This window comes from Meles meles, chromosome 9 (genome assembly GCF_922984935.1).
Source record: "Meles meles chromosome 9, mMelMel3.1 paternal haplotype, whole genome shotgun sequence".
Lineage (NCBI taxonomy): Eukaryota > Metazoa > Chordata > Mammalia > Carnivora > Mustelidae > Meles > Meles meles.
In genome coordinates, this window is record NC_060074.1 from 48152137 (window position 1) to 48176480 (window position 24344).

Consider the following 24344-nt stretch of genomic DNA (forward strand, 5'->3'; position numbering starts at 1 on the left):
TCATAGAAAAAACACCAACCGGGTCACATAGGAAAGGATGAGGATTTTCAGCAGAGGAAGTAAGGCCTGGCTACCGAGAAGAAGGAGCAGAAAGCAGATGTGAGATGAACGGAATGAAGGCAGGCGTCACTCCCTTTCTCTGGCGTGGGCACGCTCGGTGACCCCAGCCATGCTGGGGGGGGGGGGGAAGGACCTGCCTGGAGGCTCCTGGCCACCGTTCCTCTATCGGGCTCCGAAAGTAACTCCTGGCGGGTTTTCCTGGAATAGTTTGCCATCTGTTCTCTGCTGGGCTGCACCCTAAGACGTTCCCATTGGTTCTGGGAACTCTGAGAAATGGACATCCACGTCCTGGAAGTGAGGCTACAGCGGTGGATCTCAAGGTTATTGTGGGTGTCCAGGTCAGAGCACGGCTCCAGCCCACAGTCCAACATGCCTAGGCCTTCGCGACCTGTAGGCACAGCACGCCTGACACTTTGTGCCTGGAATTTGTGCCTGACACTTTAGGAAGGAAATCTGATACATAGAGGGTTTGCTTTCGAACATGTTGGGCAGAATCTCCATGGCTGAGTCTCAGGATGGCAAGGAGAGTCGGTGAGACCATCAGAGGGATAAGCCAGACGAATGAGTGTCAAACCGACAGCAGGATTTTATCACCACAAAGAAAACTGACATGATCATCCACCCATTTAGGGAAATAGATTTACTATAACGCACCATTTAGGTATCGCAGATGCAAATAAATATACATTTCAAGAGAAAGAATTTGTAGTTCTATCTTCTCTTCCATTTTAATTAAAAAACAAAACCCTCTAGAGATAGTGTGAGTCTGGGCCCTGCCAGCTGCGAGCCTCTGGCGACACGGGTGCTTAGCTCTGGGTTCCTGCCGCAGCTGTAGATGGCAGCTGGCATCAGCCATGTCCACACTCACTGTGCAGTTCCCAGCAGGAGAACGCAGGTGATGGTCTCACCGGGGAACTGTGCTTTGTCGACTGGTGCAGCAAAGACAAGGCAGAAAGGCTGTCTGGTCTTGGCCACGTGGCTCTGGCACAGGGTGCTGTGAGAATTCAACAAGCAGGGCTGGAAGCACATTCAGTTCTGTGAAGTCGCCCCGGTCACTGAGCATGGCCTCACTGGCGGCAAGGCCCAGCCTCCCCACTGCCCAAGTGAGCTTCCCCTTCAAAGCCCCGGGCGCTAAGCAGTTAACTCCAACCAGCTGCTGAACACGACAGCATCAGAACTGACAAGGGTCGAGACGATACTGGAATCATGGGGACGAAGTTCAGGGAGCAAATGGGGGCTAAGGACTCGGTGGCACAAGGCCTCCGAGGACCCCGAGAGCCGGCCTGGTGCCCTGCGCTGTTCAAAGTGACTTCTGGCCATCGAGGTCTGCAGTGAGGACGTCAGATCAGAGAAGAGCACACTCAGCCGGGCTCCTACTCAGAGGCCCACCTGTTGGTGCCCACCCACGGCGTCCAGCCTCCTGAGCTCACATCTGGGCGCAGCCGCATTGCTGCCCTGCTTCCTGGGTCCTTCCACCTCTGTGGTTGCGCACAGGCTCCTCTGCTGGTACAGGTGGATGGCCACGGCAGCCATGCAAAGCAGGACAAATATGGCCACAGACACCACACCTGGTGAGGGGGGGCGAAGAAAACAGTGATGGCTGGAGTGTGCCCAGCACACCCCAGCCCGGCAGCCCTACTCACAGCCCAAACCCGACTGTTTCCCCCACAGGCCTCTACTGTGACCTGGGGACTGTTAGCCACAGGGGTCTTGCAGGTCAGTAAGCAGAGAGGCTCCCACTACTCTCCAAGTATAGAATGCACCATGCCTTCACCGAGCACTTAATATTTTTGTTAAGGAAACGGAATTGTACATCTTTGTAAAAAATTATTTTAAAACAGCTTGGACATGGACACAGTGATTTATAGCACATGTGAGATCTGTATGTGCACACGTGTATGGATGGTCTCTGTCACTAAATTTTTCATAGGAATATATTGTATATGGGAATTTATAGAATCCAAGGTGCTTGAGATCTCCACTTGAAAACATTTGGATGATTAACACCAAAGCCTGTGGTTCTCAACCTTTTACATGTTAGACAAATTTAATCAAACCTTTCGGTGGGAGAAATCAATGATTGTAGGAAGCTTTCCAGTGCAAATACTTATGCCGATCCCAGAACACAGAGCTGCATCAAAGCCTAGTGCTCAAAGCCTAGTGCTCATGCATGCCATCTTACCCCAGAATGAGACATCAGGTGAGAGTTGCTGGACATAAGACTGGGAATAAGAGTGAGACTCTTCCCTCGGCTTTCAGAGAGGGGTATGGCCGTGACTGCGGCCCAGTGAAGCCAGTGTCCCAGCCATGATGCCTGGGGACAGGAGAGGCCAGGCTCGGCAGAAGGTCCCCAAGGTACTGGGCAGACATCGCAGGACAGGTGTCCAATGCTTGGTAATGTTTGATTTTTACATCAGCTTTGTGTGTATGTTTTCATCACAATTTCATCTGAAAATGGTGGTTCTACCATCATTGTTGTGATCCAACATTAGTGTATTTGTCTCATGTTTTCTTCATAAAAACAACCTACAGTGATGTGCATTGGGGGCTACCTAACCCTCACCGTGAAACTTCTCCCCAAACACACAGCAGACCAAGGATGAGGCCGGTACTGTGTCTCCACCACCCGTGCAGAAGCCCACTTGCGTCCACGCCTGAAAACCCCCACTTGCTCAAACTTGCTGCACGCCCTCAGGGAACCAGGAGGCTGTTCACAAGGTCAGACTTTTTCCTTGTTAGATATGTTTACAGTAATTCCTTAAAGGGCACCTCCATGAAGTCATCAATTACATGTACTGAGGTTCTCTAGCCGGGCTGGCTTCGGGGAAAATGACTTCAGAGAAGGTCATGCTCCCCAGGACTGAACTAGACAGCTGGTGCCTGGGAGGCAAGAGAGCCTGGACCCCCTCCTGGTGTAGACACTGCCCAGATCCCCGCGAGAGCCAGCAACACACCTCCGATCAGTGCGGAGCGTCCGTGGATCCCTATCTCCACGGGCTTCCCTTGCTCCGCCGCTCCAGGACGTTCTGCAGGGACAAAGGAACGGGAGTCTGAGAGAATTATTTTGGACAAGTGGAATGTGTGTGGTTTTAATTGTAGAATTGTCAGCTACATTAAGCATGCATTAATCATGGGGGGGTCTGGAGTGCCCATTGGTTAAGCACAGGGCTCTTGACTCCCCCTCAGGTCATGGTCTCGGGGTGGCGGGATCAAGCCCTACACGGGCTCTTCGCGCTCATGGGGGAGTCTGCTCGAGATTCCCTCTCCCTCTGCCCCTACCCCGCTCACACAGGTTCCCATAAATAAATAATAATAGATAATAAATAATAGATAGATAAATAAGTAGATAAACAAATCAATAAAATCTTCAAAAAAGAAGACGACGACTTTGGGTCGAGGGAGCTGCGGGTTGAGATTTCAGGGGCCCCTGCTGAATGGAGGCGTACCTCCCCGGGCAGCCTCCGCCGGGAGGGGCTAGGGCCCACGGCCCACAAGGTGCGCACCTGCTTGCGCGTGCTTGTGCTCCCGCGCCGTGCCGATGCCTGGCCTGGCCCCACACTCCGACGAGGCCACGGGCCCCAGCACCGACGCGCGCCCAGAGCGCCCGGGATGCAGCGCGGCCTTCAGCGGGGCAGCGCGCTCGAACTGCAGGGCAGAGAGGCAGCCAGAGAAGCCCTGAGCGCCGGCCTGCACTGTGTTCTCATCCACGTGGTCGCCAGGCTCTGCGGGAGACAGCGCGGTTAGTGGGTACGGGTGGTGCGCGCAGGTAGTGGGCGCGCTGCGGGGCAGGGACGCTCCAGGATCTTTATTTAGCCGCGTAGTTCACAGCTCCAGGCAGGTGACGCTTAGATGTGTACTTTCAACAGCGAGGACCCAGACGGTTCTGTCCGGAGCGACCCAGTGTGCACGCGGATGAGCCGGGTCGCCCCATGGGGACACTGCCGCTAAAATCCACTGCAGACGCTCACCCAGTGGTGGTGGGGGATGGGCGAAGCAGGAGCCGCTGGGCTCCGGGAGAAGCGCTGGAGTCCCCCCTCCCTGTTGGACGCGTCTCTGGGCATCAGTGCCACGTAGCCGAGCCCGGGAGCCCTTGGAACGAGGCAGTTCGTGTGCCGCCCAGAACACAGAGCTGCAGTTTTCCTGGGCTTGCAAAATGCTTTGGAAGTTTTGTTCGGCTTCTGGCAAGACAAATCTTCAAATAAAACTATCAAGACGTGGGAAGTAGCGTTAGACCTTGGTCAGAATTCGTTCCTTCGCGTGTATGGTAAATGAATTTTTATTTGTATGGTAAATGAATTTTTATTTCAAATGTCATGAATCCCTGTTGCTTCTGCTTTAAACTCTCCCACTTGGCCCGAACATCAGCTGTGCTTGAGTCTGACTAGTAGAATGGAGCATCTGTGCGTTCCGTTCCAGCCTGACGCTCCTTACCCACGTGACTCAAAAGGGGCATACTACATACTTGCTTTCCTTCGCTGTGCTCCGTGTGACCTGGGCCATTGCCCTGCTTGGTCAGACTACATTTTGCTATGTCACAGGGCCTTTGTGTCACTAACTTCAACGTTGCTTTTGAACATAAAGTGGTTTGTTTGTTTGTTTGTTTTAAAGTAACTCTTGTCAGTGTTTTTAAACAATGCTTAATGTGCAGTAACTTTGTTACCTTGTATGCATAGTCTGTGTTCGAGCTCAGGGTCTGGGGTCTTCGAGAACAGGGATTCGTGTGTTTGGACCACAGCCGCTGCAGCAATGGCTGTAATTTATTGAACAGAGACACTTGGTCGATACTGCTCTCCCAATGGGTGATTGCTCAGCTCCCTGGAAAAAGACCACCTCCTTCCCTCCAGGTGTGGAAAGCCGCAATTCAACAAAAATTCAGCCTGGCTCAGGTCACAGAACCTGGACATTTCTGGGATTGTCATCTGCTCACTTTGTTCAGACAAAGCCACTGACTGCCCACAGGGCTGGAGGAGAGCTCAGTGGGGCACAAGATGGGGCCTGGGTCTGCCCCACCTCCAACACGTGGGGTCCCTGGGGTCCAGATGGCCGGCCCCGTGCTGGGGCTATTGGTCAAGAGAGGCTGGGATAGTCTATGGGCTTTGACTGTTTAGGATTAAAGACAAATTCTGTGTCATAGCTTTTTTTAAAAAAAAGGAATAAAGTACATGCTGCTATCAGGGAGGAAATGAAACTCCACATGTCACAGCTAATCTCCCCTTCCACCTCCATGGCGGAATGCAAAGTCAGACATCACACGCATCGGTGGCCGTGTGCCCCACTCGACCACTCGACTTCGCCAGCCTTGACAGACTCCCTAGTCCCAGCAGGTGCAGAGCTGGGCCTCACCTGTCCTGCCCTACCTTAGGAGGGATGCTCTCCCCTCCCCTCCTCTCCCACCTCTGCTGCCAGCATGGGTCACAGTCAGCATCTCTGACAGGGCCCATCTCCCTTGCCCCAGCAGCAGGGTCAGACCACGGACTCAGCAGCACCATGTTTCATGGGAGTAAAGTCAGTCCTTGGACTGTGGTGCTCACAGGCTTTATGGGCTCTGCTCCCCCCACCCATGTTCCTGGAGCCCATCGCTCCATCACATCACAAAGCTGTGGGTGAGTCTTCCCTTCTTCAAATGTTTGTCCACTTCTCGTCCTCCACAGTACGTATGCTGCCTTCCATGCTTGTCCTCTACGCATGCTCTGAGTCCTGGGACCCTTGTGCTGGGGTGCAGCCACCCTGGGACAGGGGTCATTGACATGTGCTGACCACCTGGGACGCTCTGAGGTCAGTCAGTGATTGTCGGACTATGGGTTTGGGATGAGAAACAACAACTCTGCTCCATGTTGCCATGTTCTGTGGGAGCCCCGACCCTGTTCCTGAAGCGTGGACTGCAGCAGACCTTGCCGTCAGGACTCCACAGGCAAATCTTCTTATCCATTAGGATCATCAGCGTTTTAACCACACGTTCAGAATCACCAATTTAAATCAACTTTGTCATTGTACATGTATCTTGAAAGTAAGTTTTATATGTGTGTATAAAATATGTGTGCATTTATGTAAAATTTGCCTCCTCCTATAATGCAACCTTAACTGAAAATTATGTATCTATATATTATATTCAAACCAACCTCTATCTATCTATCTGGCTCGGTTTGGATTTTCAGTTAAACTCATACTATATAAATAGGACTTTTCACACTTTACTTTTCTCTTCAATGAAATGAGCTGTTAGAACATTACAATTCATGACATTTTCCAGGTTGGCTGAAGAATGGGATGCATCCTTTTAACGCCCAACATAGTGTTGGAAAACATATCAACAGAGACTTAAAAACCTAGCTATCATTGTTTTCAGTGATTATTCTTCTATTGTCTACCCGTGTGTACGTTTGCATGCCCAGGACTTTGAGCCTACATATGAGGAAAATGTGAAAGACTCGGGAATATAGATACAACAAAGGAAGAGATGAAAAATCATCACCTCTGATAAAGTCTATCCTGTTAGTGCCAAACAAGATGAGGGATAGGAAACAAACTCGAGAGCGTTCTCCCAAAATAATATGTGAACTTCCATGGTGTTTACAGTTTATAACTAAAAAGCAAGCCCTCCTAAGTCTTACCTGCTTTCACTCGAAGACCTGGGGACAAGGGGGGGAGGCTTACAGAGTGCCCACCCAACCCCTAGACGCCATTGCTTTCACCAACACTCCAGCTGTGGCCAAGGAGACGGGGCGGTATGCAAGGCTCCTCCGGGGGGGGCGTGGTCGCCGGGCAGGGAGCTTCCGTGCACCACCACCGGGGGCGCCATCCTGGCCACACACATGTGCTCTCCGCAGACCCTCACCACACGTCACCCTGGGTAGGGTTTTGGACCTGCGAACTCTGTTTGGACCACTATCCCTCTCTGAGGTCAGGGAGTCGCCCTGGTCCTTGTGGTAATGGCAGAACAAGGGACAGGAGTGTGTAGCTGTTCTCAGTGCTGTTTACTTGCTCGTCTGTGGGAAGTGTGCTCTCAAGATTATGGGCAACCCAGATCCAGTAGGGTTTCTGCCTTGATCGGCATGAATGATCTAATGAAAATAAAACAAAGAGCTTGCTTCTGTGTTAGTGTCATGACACTGTGACCCAGGGAGGGGGCACGGGGTGGGAGCTCTGTATCTACTTGCCTAAGATCTTGCCCAGCACAAGGGATTTGACGGCGTTGAATTCCATGCCAGAGGACAGGCTCACTTGGCTCCGGGCTTTCTGGTCCACCTGCCCCATGAGAAGGAAACACCAACACACTTGTCATTTGTCAGTGACATGGCAAGAAGCAAAGGGAAGCCATGGAACGGAAACGCAGGGCTACACCTGATGGGAAAACCCCATGTTAGAAACTCGTCATCTGACATTGGAACGTCAGCTCATGAGCAAACTTCATGGCATCTCAGATCCCCACTGCCCATCCCCCCACCCCCCTGTTCTCCATGATGATCCTTATTGCTTCCTGACACGAGATGAATGATCTGTATTTGGTGGAACCCACAAAAATATCCAAACATCCAAAGCTTTTACATACCTCAAAATAAAACCTAAAGAGTAAAAGCCAAAGTAGGTTATTCCATCTAGAGAGCAAATACACTAAGGTTTTTTTCAAAAGTGCTGACGGTATGTAATTGCACTTACTCTACAATGACTCAAGTCTCTTTTGTTAGTTATGCACATTTTAATCATAATTGTATTTTTTATTTTATTAAAGTCATATATTTAATTGTCATAACATTTGTACTCTTGTGGATTCCCACTGGAAGATCATTTAGAAATGCCCCACCTGTTACTCACCGTGATAACACAGACAACATTTCATATTAAGTCAATTAAAATAAACGAGGGAAAGTTTAAGTAGTTAAAATTTAACTGTGTTTGGCAGGTTTCCATTACTAAACAAATAAAAATCCTGGACTGCGATTTCTTGTCGGCAGCACGTGAGAGATTAACACAGACAAGGAAATTTTGCATTATGCCTCTTTATCAAAATTTTGCTGTAAGGGACACACTGTGGGCGGGGAGGTAGGAGGTTCATTACTGTTGAGCTGATGATGCTTTTACCTCCACGAAGACCACTCCTTCTTCTCTGTTGATCTTCACGTGGTGAAGGTGTCCATCCGCCATGTTCTTGAAGTTAAAGTTAAAGACGTCAGGATCCTGATGTAGACCCAGCTTGTACCTAATCTGCAAACTCCCTAGAATAGAAAAAATAGCATATATAAGCAATAAAATGTTTTAAAAAAATAAAGTGTTTTAAAATGCCTTTTTATACTCCAGAGAAATGATTATTATTTTCTTGCTTCTAGGAACAGCATTTGTGCTCTGATTCTATTCACAGTTCACATGACGCATCTGGCTGGTCTCCATTCTGATGACACCATTTTTAACTCAAGACAAAGGTGTTAATAAGAGTGCTCTTTCCCACAATTCTCAGTTCTCCAAAAGAAAGCACGCAACTCTAACAGACGCTGATGTCTGAATTCTGCTCCAGCTTTGCAAAAAGAGCATTAAGGAATGCTGAAGCCTTGATCTTCCTAGTCTGGCCTTCTTTAGCCTTATTTCCCAAATCTGAATTGTGAGTTACAAGAGAATGTGGCTGGTCCTGGGAGCTGCCGTGGGGCCAGGGGATATGGGAGGCCTGAGGGGGCACAGAAGATGCTGCAGATGGTAAGGGAAGTGAACGACCGAAGGCAACCCTAGGCTTTATTCCCCTTGCTTTCTCACTGGCAGGGAGTCTGCTGTGCCCTTACCAGGGCTCCTTCCCATGGGACGATGAAATGCTGCTGCCTTTCAGGTGGTTTGTAGCTTAAGCCTGCAACCATTCTTACTTGGGGTCATATTTGAGATGATTGGCAGCATGTTATTTATTTTTGTTTTTATATAAAAAATATTTGTTTATGCAGATATGGAGGTTTTATTTCTAAAATCTGCTGGCATGACCAGGAGATGCAGAAGTGGAATACAGTAATAAGCTCTTTGTAGGACATGAGATTCCCCATGGTTCAGCGTGAGCTGCTCCACAAATGTTCAGTGTCCTGCTTCTACCCATTATGTGGGCTGTGCCCAAATTCTGCCTGCCAGAGAGTTTGGCACATTTTCCCAGATGCTGAATTAGTACCCTGATTTTCTATTTGAAATGCCTAAGGCTGTGCTTTATTTCCCCATTGGAAGCCGAGTTGTTGGGAGAGTTTGTATTTCAAGTGATATGGAAAAATTTACTTCAGAACCATGGACAGAGTAAACCCAATGTTCACTGGGCGCTCAGGGACTCATTTTTGCATGACCTTATTGTGTTGGCACCCACTTTAATTCTTCTCCCCTTTGCTTAGAAGGAGGAAATATTTTCCACAAATAACCAGATGCATTGTACTTCCAATAAAAAGCTTCCGGTGATAGTAACATTTCTGTTTACCCGAGATATGCAAATTCATCAAGAATTTCCTAGAAGAATCTTACTATAATTACAGAAAGGATACATTTGAAACAATATTTTTGTAGTTCTGGAAAACAAAGCAAAATAAAACAAACTGGCATTTGTACAGTATGAAAGTTTTTCCCTTGTTCACTGAACACTCCACGTGTACAGTGTGAAGGACACAGTTTACGTTTCTAACACTCAAATGAGACTCACCGTTTTTGGCCAAGATAACAGAGAGGTATTTGTTGTAGAAAGAGTCCACATAGAGCAGCAGGCTCGGGGTTTGCAGTGTCTGGAAGCTGAATGTGATCATCTCTCTAGCTAACGTCATGTCCCCATGGAATGAAGCAGCGTGGGGGCTGGAGTTTGTACTTAACGGATAAAATTCATGAAAATTGTAAGTCACGGAGGACCCAGCTCCAAAGTGTGCAGAAACCTCTGAAACGATAGGCAGATGTTTAAGTTAGAAAAGATAAAGGAGGGGGGGGCGCCTTGGTGGCTCAGTGGGTTAAAGCCTCTGCCTTCAGCTCAGGTCATGATCTCAAGGTCCTGGGATGGAGCCCCGCATCGGGCTCTCTGCTCAGCAGGGAGCCTGCTTCCTTTCCTCTCTCTCTGGCTGCCTCTCTGCCTATCTGTGATCTCTGTCTGTCAAATAAATAAATAAAATTAAAAAAAAAACTTAAAAAAAAGAAAAGATAAAGGGTTAATTTTAGGTATACTTATGGACCTTTGAAGTATTTTAATTTCCAGGACATTTTAATAGACGAAAAGGCAGAGAAAGATGAAACAAGCACTCACACATCTCAGAAGCCGTAGCTTCCCTGGTTGTTGCAGTTTTAGGACTGCCCTCAGTAAGTCTGAGTGTTGAAACTGCCTCTGCTCCTTCCTCAGTGGAACGTGGACTAAACAGGCATAGATGTCTGCTCGAGCTTCTGTTTGCTTCCTGCATTTTCTTTGGTCTTAGTTTCTTACTTTGCAGGTAGCAGTCTTGCCCAGCAATGATGAAGGCTGGACGTGGAAGGCCCTTTCCCTCCAAGACCACCACCAAGTATCCACTTGTGTCAATATTTTGACGGAAAAGCAAAGCTGTGTTGGTGACATCACTGTGAATTTGAGAGAGGGAAGAAACTGTCCAAGATCCTCCCTAATCCATTGATGAGAGAGTGTCGTTGGCCTTCCACATAAGGTGGGCCCCTATGTGTGTGTGCATGTGGTTGGGGGCAGGGCCTGGGTAGTTTAGCCACTGGGAGTCCCTACATCTCCATGGCTACAGCAGGTGCACCCCTCCTGGCATGGCCCTCGTATCACCTCCCTGCAAACCCACTCCCAGACCACCTCAGAGTTCTTTCCTTCTTGCTCACGAGGGTAACCTCTAGGGTGATGTTTACCAGCAATAAGACCTTCAGGTTATATTTTGTGAATATGGATACAGAGCCATAAAGAAGGGGAAATACCTTCTTAGTGGAGCTCAATGAGCTATAACTAGGGACAATAAACACATCCACTTAAAATGTAAAATTTGCAGAGTGTTAGTAGAAGAGCACACCCATGAAACAACATCCACAGTCAATATTCAGAACATTTCCAATTTTCTTCTGCCTTTTGTGCTTCTTGACACAAAGAAGCACAATTCAGTTTCTTCCTTAGGCCCCATGCTGAGGCAGCCACTGGTTTCCTTTCTGTTACTCTAAGTTAATTCTAGAATTTCATATAAATGGAATCATACATTACGGTTTTTTAATTTTTTTTTTTGTCTCAAGCTAATATTTACATAGTGTGGGTTAAGTGTCAAGTTTTAAGTGTCAACCACATTTATGGATTCTCTATTCTTTTCACCATAACTTACTCTTTTTAAAATGCTTTGGAAATCCAAGACCTTATGCATTTCATATAAAATTCAGAATTAATTTACAATGCTGTTGAACTATCAGTGGGAGTGTTGAACCCACAGATCAAATTGGTGATAAATGATATCTGATAGTAATGAATGATCCAGTTCATTGACATGGTATGTTCATCCATTTCTTTAGATGTTAATTTATTTTAGTCATTTTCAGTGGAGAGGTCTTACACTTACTTGTTCCACATGTCTGTAAATATTTCATGTTTTTGAATTCTATTGCAAATACAATCTTTTAAAAAGTTTTCCCAGTTGTTCATTACTAGTATATAAAAATTAACTTGAATTTTGTATATTGACTTTGTATTCTGTGACCTTACTAAACTCCCTCATTAAATCTAGTAGGTTTTTGTGAACTGTCTATATTTTATATAGATAATTATATCCTCCATGACTAAAGAGAGTTTTATTTCTTCTTTCTAAAATGCACAGTCTTTATGTCCTTTTCTTGACTTATTACAATGGCTAAGACCTCAAACATATTGGAAGAAGTGATGGGAACAGAAATCTTTGCTTTCTTCAGTTGCAGAGGGAAAACATTTTGCACCACTACATATATTAGTGTTATGATGTTAGGTACCCTTTGTTTGGTTGGGAAGTTACCTTATATTCCCAGATTTCATAGTGAACTCGTCAAATGTACTTTCTTTTTTTTCTTTTCTTTTTTTTTGAAAGATTTTATTTATTTATTTGACAGAGAGAGATCACAAGTAGGCAGAGCAGCAGGCAGAGAGAGGGGGAAGCATGCTCCCTGCTGAGCAGAGAGCCTGATGCAGGGCTCGATCCCAGAACCCTGAGATCATGGCCTGAGCCGAAGGCAGAGGCTTAACCCACTGAGCCACCCAGGTGCCCCTCAAATGTATTTTCTGTATATACTTCTCTGTTTTTCTCTTTTATTCTGTTGATAAAAGGTCTTTCTTGAGATTTTTAAAAACTAAAACAGCATTGCACCTTTTGGATTAATCCCACTTATTCATATATTTTTTCCTATAGTGTTTGATTTGGTTTGGTAATTTTTTTATTAAGTATTTTTGTGTCAGTATTCATGAGTATATTTCTGTAGTTTTTTTTTTGCTTGTTTTGTTTCTTGTGAAATCTTCTCTTGATTTTAGTATCAAACTATTAGAGCTCATGAATTGCTTTGGAAAATGCTCCTCCTCCCTTCTGTCCTCTAACAGCCTGCATCAGAGTGGAATTATCTTTCCTGTAGAAATTGCTAACAAATAGCTTCTTGTCCTGGAATTTTCACTGCGGGAAGAACTTTAATTAGAAATTCAATTTCTGTAGTTGTTGTAGGTTATTGAGATTTTGTATCTATTAACCTTTGGTTTGGTAATTTGTGTTTTTCAAGAAATGTGTCCATTTAATCTACGTCTGGAAATTTATTGTCATAATGCTGTCAATATTGTCAATATTTCATTGTTATCCCTTTAATTTTTGTAGCATCTTCTTTGGTATTTTTAATTTTTGATATTTATAATTTGTGTCCTTGTTCCTTTTTTTTGGGCATTGAGTTAGAAATTTATCAATTTTATTGATCTCTTCTATGAATTAGCTTTTAATTGCATTGACATAGTTATATAATGATAATTATTTCAATCATGATTGCATTGATTTTTTTCTTTGCCTATTTTTATTTCATTAGTTTTGGCTTCATTCTTATTATTTCCTCTACTTTCTCTGGATTTCATTTTGTTCTTTCTTTAAATTCCTAAATTAGAAACTTATATAATTGATTTTATACCTGTATTGTTTTCTAATAAAATAGTTTACAGTCATAAATTTCCCATTAAGTAATACTTCAGTTGTATAACTCAAATTTTAATACAGTATATTTAGTTTTACCTAAAATATTTTTTAGTTTCATTTATGAGTCCTTCTTTGACTCAAAGATTGTCTAGAATTAAAGTATTTAATTAGTGATATTGTCAGAAGATTTTGAGACTCTTCAAAATTTTTTCATTTTTTTCTATTCTTCCAATGGAGTATTTTTATTGTCTTATTGTCAAGTTCACAGGTTCCTTCCCCTGTTGAGCTCATCTGGTTATAAATATTTTTAAAACTGCAGTAATTGTATTTTTATGCTCTGATATTCCTGCCAGTTTTTTATATGATTTTTCTTTGGTCTGTTGAAGTTGTGTATCTGTTTGTTGATGGCTTATTTTCTTTGTTTCTCTGAATTTTATTCCATTGATGAATAAGATATAATCATGACTTAATGTCTTTGTCTGCTGAAACAAAAAAAAACAAAAAAAAGGCCATACTCAGAGTCAATTCTTATGAACTACATTTTCCCCTGGGTATGCAACATAATTTCTTGATTTTTTTTCACGTTTGGTACTTTTTGAAAACTAGACAATGTTGATTAACTCATTGTAAATGTCCTTAATTTTGTTGGCTCTTGTTTCTGTTTTTCTGTGGTTGCTGCTGTTCGTTCCAGGGGGTGAACGGCATGCCTGCACCCCCACTTCAGCCTGGTCTCCCCAGGCATGTGTCCTTTGCATCTCTGCCATCGTGCCACGTCTGGACGTCTTCCTGAGTGTACACACGTGGGTGTCCGCCAAGGGTTTAGGTGAAGACCATGAGCAAATCTGGTGGCTCATCCGCTCTGGTCTCCTCGCATCCAGTGCTCGGCTTCCCTTCCCCGCAGCTGTCCATGTGGCCACTCAACTCTGTCAACGGGACTACAAGTGGATTTTGCCTGCGAAGGTGAAACATGACCTGAAATGGGGATACCCGTTACTGTCACACATTCATCTTCACGTATCGCTTCTGTGGCTGTGCTCCCGCCATTTCTAGGCTGTTTATTCTTCTGCAAATCAAGAACTGATCCAGTTTGGTTCCCTAGTTTGTGCTCTAAAACCCAGGGGCTTTTAAGGTCAAAAGGCAACAGCTCGGGGCGCCTGGGTGGCTCAGTGGGTTAAAGACTCTGCCTTCGGCTCAGGTCATGATCCCAGGGTCCTGGGATCGAGCCCCACATCGGGCTCTCTGCTCCACGGGGTGCCTGCTTTCCTTCCTCTCTCTCTGCCTGCCTCTCTGCTTACCTGTGATCTCTGTCTGTCAAATAAATAAATAAAATCTTTTTTTTTTAAAAAAAGGCAACAGCTCAGAGATTCCTGAATAGAGGCATTGACATTTATTTTGGTGAGCATGGATTTTAGTTAGATTCTGTGAGTGTCTATGAAAGTATAACCTCATAAGAACATTCTAAGAATTGTGTCCGTGCTACAATCAGCTCTGTCATTTCAATGAATGGCTTGTGACCTCTCAGAATGAGACTAAAAAGATTCTGTCATTTTCACTGTAACAAGAGGTCATCAGTAAACCTCGGGGCAAAATGTTTAAGTGGCTCTATTTCAGCCATGTTAGTATAAATGGGAAATGTATTTATTATGTCAATAAAATAGATTTTTGGAGGAAAATTCTTCCCGCACAACTTGAAGCCATTACTTTATGTAATAATATTGAAGTAACCAGAGCCACACAAGACAGATTTCCAACACGTGTTATCTCAGAGCACAGGTCTGAGGTAAGAGTAAGGAGGCTCAGACGGTGTTTCTGGAAAATCACAGAACTGACGTTAGATTTCACCATCGTCGGCCCTGTCTTTTCGAGGAGTCATGTTTCTTTCCAATAAAATGAGATTAGTTGTAAAAGAGTGATTTGCAGAAGGAACTCGGGAACTGAATACATTCATGGGACGATGGAGGAGCAGAGGCTCGGGGTTCACACAGCCCAGCAGCCCCCTTCTCCAGGCAGACCCACACTCACCCTGTGTGCAGAAGGGCCCCGAGAAAGCAGAGAGCTCGCAGTCGCAGGAGAACCCCTGGGGTCTCTCCTGGCAGCGTCCCCCGTTGTGACACAGATGCCCGTAGGTGCTGCAGTGCCCCGGACAGCCAGGATGCACCCCCGGGGTGACCTGTGCCCTCTCCTCCAGGTCCAGCGCCTTCCCGTTCAGCTGCAAGGACCGGATACACCCCAGGAAGCCTCTCTGTCTGGTGGCCGTGCCTCCTGAAACAGAGCACAGGATGCGGTCCAGACCCGGTGCAGCCAGGGCTCTACAGGAAGATGCAAAACTGGGGACCTCAAACACCATTATGAACCGATAGAATTTTCAAAATGTAAATTTTAGCACAGTTGGGAGATATTCAAGGATACTGAAAAAACTTTTTTTAAACAACTTGACTTTGCTTCATGGTTTTTCTAAACAGATTTCTGGTTAGTTAACTGAAGAATTTATTTTTAAGTCAGTTTTATTAGAATATAGAGCGTGACTTAATAAAACATCAATATTATTGTAATGATGATAATGGAATGTGGTGGACACTGATATGATTAGCTAAAACATAAGAATCTTTTTAAGCATAAAACCCCAGATGTCCATTTACAGCCATAGTGGAATAAGGGGACTGGGTTTGCTCTCCCACCTTGAAAATAACTTAAAGAACCAGAACAAGGTCAAACAACAGTTCTGAAGGCACTGAGCATGTGGACACAAATGGCGGTCAGCCCTGGGCATGAGAAAATAACACGTCAAGCTCTCCCATCACCCCAGCTTTCTGCCTGGGGAGTTTGGGGCCCGATGTCGCTCGTCTCCCCAGTGAACTCGGCAGGTCTGCAGAAGGCCCCGCCCAAGCATTGACCTCAGCGTTGGCCAACACCATCTGTGAGGAAACATAGCTAAAGGGGATGATAGCCCACGTTCATGAACGGGGAGAGGAATTGGCAAAACGTCTTTACCACCCAAAGCAATCTACAGATCAGATACAGTCTCTACCCGAATCCCAGTGGCATTTTCACAAAGAGAAAAAAAAATCTAAAAATTCATACATACCACAAAGGACTCCAATGCAATCTTTAGATCATGCCTTCTGATTTCAAATTATGTGACAAAGCCACAGGGATCATAAAAGGTTATGGGCATAAAGAGAAGTAAAAAGACCAGTGCAGCAGAATAGAAAGCCCAGAATTAAACTCACATGAATCATACACACTCAAATAATCTTCAAAAAGGGCACCAAGAATACAAACGAGGAAAGGATAAGCTCTTTAATAAATGGTGTTCAGAAACTGGATCCACGTGCAAAACAAACAAACAAACAAACAAAAATATGTAGTTGGACTCTTACCTTACACCACAAACAAAAATCAACTCAAAATGGATTGAAGACTTAAATGTAAGACCTGAAACTATAAAACACCTAGAAAAAAACATAGGTAAAATAACCTTGGCCTCTGTCTTGGCAATGATATTTTTGTAGGACACCAAAACACAAACATCAAAAGAAAAGCAATCAAACTAAAAAGCTTCTGCCCAGCAAAGGAAACAACCAACAAAATGAAAAAGCAGCCTCCAGACTGGAAGCAAATATTTGTACCACACATATATATGGTGAACGGTTAATATGTAAAATATATAAGGAACTCCTACAACTTAATAGCATAAAACCAAAATCACCTGAGTATATATGGGCAAAGGCTCTGAACAGACCTTCCTCCAAAGAAGGCATGCAGACAGCCGGAAGGTACATGAGAGGGAGCGCCGCACCACTAACGACCAGGGACGTGCGGAGCCAAGTCATAGTGGTTCATCACCTCACACTTGTTAGGGTGGGTTTTACTGAAAGGACAGAGCTAACAGATGTTGGGGAGGATGTGGAGAAAGGGGACACTGTTGGTAGGAAGGCAAACCGGTGCAGCCGCTGTGGAACACAGTAGGGAGTTTCCTCAAAAGTTAAAAATAGAATTACCGCATGACCCGTTAATTACTCTTCTCTACATAGATCCAAACAAATGTAACTTGAAGAGATATCTGCATGCCCATGTTTATTGCAGCAGCCAAAATAGGAAAACAACTGAAATGTCCATGAATACCTCACGTTAGATATGAAAATGTGGTATATTATTCAACCTTAAAAAAGAAGGAAATCCTGTCATTTGTAAGAGCATGGGTGGGTGTGGAGGACATTATACTAAATGAGATACAAAAGGAGAAAAACGCTCTCTCATCTCATTCATATGTAGAATCCAGAATCATCAAACTCATGGAAACAGAGTGTAGTGTAGTGGCCATCAGAGCCCCGGGGGGGATGGCGGAGGAAATGGGACGTTACTGGTTGAAAGCACCAAGTTTCAGTTATGAGAGATAAATAAGTTCTAGGGATCTAGAGCTAACAACACGTTTTGTACCCGTAACATTTTTAAGAGGTTAGATCTTCAAATGGGCAAACAAAGTCAAACGTTGGAATATGTCGGGAGGATATTGTTTGATAAGTTGTCAAACTAAAGAGAAAATCCTTCTGCTCAGTTGTTTCAGAAATCCTGAAATTTTATTTACATTGCAGCCCACCTTTTATTTTTCTGATCAAAGTAGGTAAGAAAATGAGTTCCTAAAATGAAGATCACATTTCTCTTATTTCAGAATCTAGAAATAAATTGCATTTTGAGAAAACGTTTTCAAAAATGTGTATATTGTGCTTATGTAATTAATCTCCCTTAATCAATACCTACAATTATTTGCATTAAAGAATCAAGCCTCAGACATGAGACTGCTTTCCACTAAGGGATTCCAAAGAGATGGAGGTCTCCAAAATGCATGTTCCCACAGCAGCTGCCCAGAGCAGCAGGAAGCGAAGCAGAGGGAGGAGTGAGATGTCTGGACTCAGCACTGTGCTGTCTCCAGAGGCTCCTCTCCTGGACTGGATCACACGTGGGACGGCACTTTGAAGGAACTGGCTCCGTGTGGAGAATAGCTTCTGTTTTCCTAGAAATGTACACCAGCCACTGATGGTCGGGGCTGGCGTGTTTGCACAGTGTGCGGCTTACCCTCCCTGAATCAGTCCTAGCGGGATGGACAGGACACAGTGCAGGAAAGCCCGGGCAGACTGTGCACAGAGGACTGAAGACCATGCGTCTCCATTGTTCAATGTTCTCAGGCTATTTCCGATGTTTTAAATTCTTTGAAGCTGCACGGCAGCTTCAGGAGGGCAGACACAGGCGCAGAACCGTGTCTGAGATCTCACCTTCGAACACTAATCAGTGCTTCAAGGATTTAGGATTAACTAACCCAGTGTAACAACTGGGACATAAAAGTAGGGTTCAGAGACGTTTCAATCACCAGAAACAAAACACAAGAAGTGAAAATATCCCATGATATTTGAGGGATTTTATGTTTTTATGTCTTATTTATATTTACTCAATTAAAAAAAAACATCTTTATAAACGTTGTTCAGGTTTAGCTAAGTGACCACAATTCAGGAGTCTAGTAAAGTGCCTTAGGCATAGAAATTTCAATAAATATATCTTCAATAACATAAAATGGTAGCGGTGCCTGGCTGGCTCAGTCTGTTAAGCGACCGACTGGATCTCAGCTCAGGTCTTTTTTTTTTTTATTTTTATTTACTTTTTAAATTTCTTTTCACTGTTCCAGAACTCATTGTTTGTGCACCACACTCAGTGTCCCATGCAATACATGCCCTCCACAATACCCACCACCAGGGTCACCCCACCTCCCAAACCCCCTCCCCTCCAAAACCCTCAGTTAGTTCCTCAGAGTGCACAGTCTCTCATGGTTCATCATCCCCTCCAATTTCCCCCAACTCCCTTCTCAGCACAGGTCTTGATCTCAAGGCTGAGTGTTCAAGCCCCACGTTGAAAAAAAGTAGAAAAGAACAAAACAATTATACAGAAAATAGGAAAAACTGTGTTTGTGAAACGTCAGGGTAATCTTCCTCTTTCGGGTAGGAGCCTATAAAACAAGGCAGTTTGTAGGGATTCTGGGAATCTGGTTCAAACCGAGACTGATTGATATTTCATTAATAGTTGGAGATTATTTTTCATTTGTTGGAGTTTGTAATAAATAAACAGTATCCTTATTCATTTGAAATGCGTGGAGTGGTCACAGGAGGGCTAATCCCTCCATTTTACTGATGCCCCAATCCGAGTGAAGCCATTCATGAACAATACACAGGAAATGGAAAACCAAGCGGCCCCACAGGGCTTGAGCGGAGTGATGCCGGGGCGGGGGCGGGGGGGGGGGGTGCTGAAGTGGTCGGGGAGGAGGCCACGATGCCCACTGATAGGGTGGGGGTGTCAATGTGGGGTGGTGGTTGCCCCTCCTGGCCCTCTCACTGTTTCTGGGGGCCCCCTGGGTGGGGACCCAGCACTTAGAAGTGGGAGCCGCTGATGTTCGCTTCACCGCTGGGCATGAAGTGGCTTGTCCCTCGGGAGCCAGACTCAGGGAAGTCAGTGCCTGACCTCCTGGGGCAGCGAGTTGGCTCCTGCGTCCACACTGGGGACAAAGGCATCTTGTTGCCATGCCAGGACGTCAGGGTCCAGCATGAGCGGCCCGACTGCTGGAGCCTAGAGCTGCCCGATGGGGTCAATGGAAGTGGGTGCCAGTACGGAGTTACTGTCCCACCCCTGCCTTGCCTGTCCCCTTTCCTTGGAGTCACCCACCCCGCTGCATGCACCCAGGGCTTGGGAAGGGCGCCAGGTAGCACTCACCCACAAAGAGCTGGCTGTTGAGCTGCAGGCGCACGTGCCCGTCCTCAGGGGCCGTGTGTGTCCTGGGTGGGAGCAGGTCCACCTGCAGCCAGGCCTCCTTGACGTTCCTCTCGGCCCGGACCAGGTGCCATCGGTCATCATTGAGGGGGCTGGGTGCCCGCACTGTGACCTCACAGGGCCCGTTCCCGACATCGAAAGAAAAGGCCACTTCTCTTGCGGCTGGAAACATGACACATGGGAGGGTTGGAGCCGTTTCCCAGAGGGGTCTCGGGGACATAGGGGAACACCCCCCTACCCCCGACCACGGGCAGAAGAATATCTTTCCAGGTAGACCAGAGGGCAAAGGGATCTTGTACTTGGGAAAATAATGATTTTTAAAAATATGTTTATAGCAGCAATGGCCACGGTCGCCAAACTGTGGAAAGAACCAAGATGCCCTTCAACGGACGAATGGATAAGGAAGATGTGGTCCATATACATGATGGAGTATTATGCCTCCATCAGAAAGGATGAATACCCAACTTCTGTAGCAACATGGACGGGACTGGAAGAAATTATGCTGAGTGAAATAAGTCAAGCAGAGAGAGTCAATTATCATATGGTTTCACTTATTTGTGGAGCATGACAAATAACATGGAGGACATGGGGAGATGGAGAGGAGAAGGGAGTTGAGGGAAATTGGAAGGGGATATGAACCATGAGAGACTATGGACTCTGGAAAACAACCTGAGGGTTTTGAAGGGGCAGGCGGTGGGAGGTTGGGGAACCAGGTGGTGGGTAATAGGGAGGGCACGTATTGCATGGAGCACTGGGTGTGGTGCAAAAACAATGAACACTGTTATGCTGAAAGAAAAATTAAAAAAATAGAAAAAAAATAAAGTGCAGAAAAAAAATATGGTTCAGAATGTGTTAATTCACTTCGATTGGTGCCAGATTGAAACCATAATTGCATGTGTAGAGAAACTCTAAAACATCTGGATTTTGTGTAGAACCTGGTCCAGATCTTCACCCATTTTGTAATGTGAGCAAGCTGGGGGTGCATGGGTGTCTGCGGCAGGCTGCTTGGGGGTCCGGTGAGCACTCTGTGGTGGATCTAGCTGAACTCGAACCCTGTCTGGCCCCGGATGAATGTTTCTCAGACTGGACCCTGTGTGGACAGGTGCTTCCACTGGCTGTCATGTGCACCACTCGGCTCCCACTGGGCAGGGGGCACAGACCTGCAGGACTGGACCTGAGTCTCAGGCTGGAGCTGGTGGATGGAGGGACGAGGAGTGTCCAGGCCTCCTTGACCAGTGACAAGGGCCCCACAGAGTTTTCTGGAAACTTACAGCGTAGCTCCAGGCTGATGAAGTCTGTGATCCCCAGGTTCTCTAAGAACACCCCAGATGAAGCTCTCGTCTTGAAAAAGAAGGACACGTCGGCGCTGAGCTCTGCGTGTAGAGTGGGGAAGTGAAGGTAGGAGGTTTCTGTGTGGAAGGAAGCTGAGTTCCAGAAGGATCCTAGGAGACAGAAGGGAAAGGTCACACTTTCAAAGCTGCGTTTGCTGTCCTGGCTGCTTTCTCCTGAGCGTGACAGGATGCCTGAGCTGTAAGCTCAGTGGGAGTTGGGATCCGTGAAGACCCTCTCCTTGTGGGGCAGCAGAGAGCGCCTTGCAAACTGTGTCCATCTCCACACCACCCATGAGGGATGTGTCCTCTGCATCCAGGCAAGTTACTCTGATAACATTCTCCACAGTTTATCATCAGACCTTATCTCATCATTGGGAATGTTAAGCATGTACATAGCTGAATTTGAAAAAAATCCTGCAGAAATCCAAAGAGTTGCCCATCATAACCCCAGGGACTCAGCTGGTCCAAACTGTTCCAGTCTCACGAGGCTCATTCCCCAGAGTGTGCGCTCACATCTTAACTGGGACGGAGAAGGGGAGACGCTCTACCAAGCCTGCTCTCCCAGACAAGCATTTTCCCTGAGTCCTGATAAGATGGGTGGAAAGTAACCACCCACACTGGTTTCTGTCACAGCATCTCCTATCGCTCAAAGTCAATGAAAAATAAAGAAACTAAAACCTCTCAAAGACCAAAAGCTCCTTCCCAAGGATTAGTTCTTTGATGGAAATGAACTTTCAAAAACACGTGATCCTGTGATGCAGTGTGACTTGGAGCCACCCTCTGGTTGGGCTCCTCTGCACTTCTCTTCTGAGTTTGTACGTCCTGGCCTCCCACTTGCTGGGGTTGCCTCCTGTTGAACCTGAGGTTGGGCATGGTGTATAGCCTGGGCCGGTGATGACCCTGCATCCTGGCTCTGACATGGATGGTGTTATGGTGAGTGAAGTCAGTCAATCAGGGAAAGACAAATATCACATGATTTCACACGTGTGTGGAATTTAAGGAACAAAATGGATGAACACAGGGGAATAAAAAAAAGACAAACCACAAAACAGACTCTTAACAAGAGAGGACAAACAGTGCTGCTGGTGGGAGGTGGGCAGGGGATGAGTGATGGGCTGGATGGGGGATGGGCATTAAGGGGGGCACTTGTCGTGAGGAGCACTTGGTGTTGTAAGTAAGTGATGAGTCACTGAATTCTATACCTGAAACAACAACAACAAAAGCATATCTTTCATTTCATTTCAGTTTTGTAAGTAGACCAAAGGAAAGCTTTGGGGACTGGTTTAATCTAGTAGGCTAGAATCTGTTTCCCGTGGGCTACACGTTTCCGCAATGAGTGAGTCCGAGGCGGAGCACCTCTCATCTTCTATGTGGCTGAAGCCTTTGAACTAATATGGACACTATTTGGTCACCGAGCTCTTGTTGGTGGAACTGGACGAGGTGACCGAGTACCTATTGCCTGTACCCTCAGAGGCCTGGGTCCTCTGTGCCTTGGGTGTGGAGTCAGGGTCCAGGAACTCACGGGTGGGAGTCATGAGTTCTGTAGGAGCAGACCTACGTGGACCCTGCTCTGGGGAGTCTGACAGGAAGGGCTGTGAGCCACCCAGGAAAGAGTCACATTATCATATGGACCTTAAATTTAGGGATCTGATAACAGGCCTGCTTGAAGGCAACCTTTATCTCATGTGTATATAGATGGGTGTGTGCGGGTACACCTGTGTGATATAGAATGGTTACTTCTATAACTTCTATATAAGAAAGAGATGTAGCATTACGTATGTTTTTTATATAGATACATATACACGATGTACTGTATATCTTATATATGTAACATTACTATACATACAATGTAACATGTGGGCTGTGTATCTGTAGACAGTGTGTGTGTCCTGTGCACACATGTGTGAGAAGTATGGCTGTATAGACAGACACTGCCCAGTCAGGGAAATCAACTCTGTTAGCCTGACTGGGTTAAGGCTGATTTCATAAATATTTTCTTTTCTAAGCTTTTATAAATTAATAAATTATCCCAATAATTATTATTTAAAAAGGAATAGAGACCACATTAAAGGCACACTGTTTTATAAAACAAAGATGTTTACTTTAAAAATCAAAAGTATATGAAAATGAAAAATCTGCTTCCTAAAACTGGAAGTATAAATTACGAAATTGCTAAACTGACTGAGATTTTTCTACCCAAATCCATCTTTCTGATCATTTAAGAGACTGTTAAACACAGCTTCTTAAGGAGAAAACACTAAGGGTTACCACTCCAGCTTTGGGACATAAACACTCGTGTGTCCATCCAATACTTCAGTGGCTCCTCTTGAAATCTGTAATGTTTTACAAAGTAACAATTGGGATCAAATATAAAGGAAAATGAACATGAAAACAGTGAACTATGGGGCTGGCTGTAAGGACAGTTCTGGTTGGAGGCCAGCTGAAAGGGGACGCAGCTCATCACACGCGTCTGTGCAGGAGACCCGCTGCGCCGTGTGGGAGGGGCACCTGCAGACGACATTCGCGGAGCTCACAGGAAGTGAGAATTACTCCTACAGCTATTCACATGGCAAGCAGACGGAGAAGCCACCTCAGGCTTCAGTGCCTGCATTCCCTTCTGGGTCTGTGGGGGAACTCCCCTAATGTTGGCAGCTGCTACGAAGCTTACTGGTTGGTGTTCCTAAGATACAACACGTTCTTTACTATCTACAGCACAGAGACACATTTACTCTAAGGGCAGCTGGACCGAGCAGGTCCAAAGCAGGTAGAAAGAAGTAATCTTGGACCCAGAGGTTCCCCAGCCCTCCCACCCTAGTTTAGGGGCAAGAGAAAATGTAAGTAAATTGCTGTGATGCTCCCATAGTTTTCTGCATGCACCCTGCCGTCCGCCATGAATTCTTGCACATCTGGGACGGAAGCTGCTGTGGCTGCGTGGGGCTGGGGCGCAGGAGGTCTGACAGTCACTCCCACCTTCCTGTGCTGTCGGCCTCTTCCCTGCACATTTCCCAGTCTCTGGGTTTCCTTCCTCGGGCAGGGTCTGCCCAGAATTGCAAGG

At 45.8% G+C, this 24344-nt stretch overlaps 1 protein-coding gene across 1 annotated transcript in view; it reads right to left on the minus strand.

Moving 5' to 3' along the window:
* Positions 1–917: 917 nt before the first annotated feature.
* Positions 918–24344, minus strand: part of LOC123950777 (contactin-associated protein-like 4) — a 129816-nt gene continuing 106389 nt past the window's right edge. Inside the window, exons 18-26 of the mRNA XM_046019191.1 lie at positions 21230–21400; positions 19902–20120; positions 15168–15407; positions 9710–9934; positions 8140–8273; positions 7218–7305; positions 3564–3782; positions 3015–3086; positions 918–1628 (exon numbers count right to left, since the gene is read on the minus strand). Of these exons, the coding sequence (XP_045875147.1) occupies positions 1438–1628; positions 3015–3086; positions 3564–3782; positions 7218–7305; positions 8140–8273; positions 9710–9934; positions 15168–15407; positions 19902–20120; positions 21230–21400 (1559 nt within the window). The 3' untranslated portion in view covers positions 918–1437. The remainder of the gene's footprint in view (positions 1629–3014; positions 3087–3563; positions 3783–7217; positions 7306–8139; positions 8274–9709; positions 9935–15167; positions 15408–19901; positions 20121–21229; positions 21401–24344) is intronic.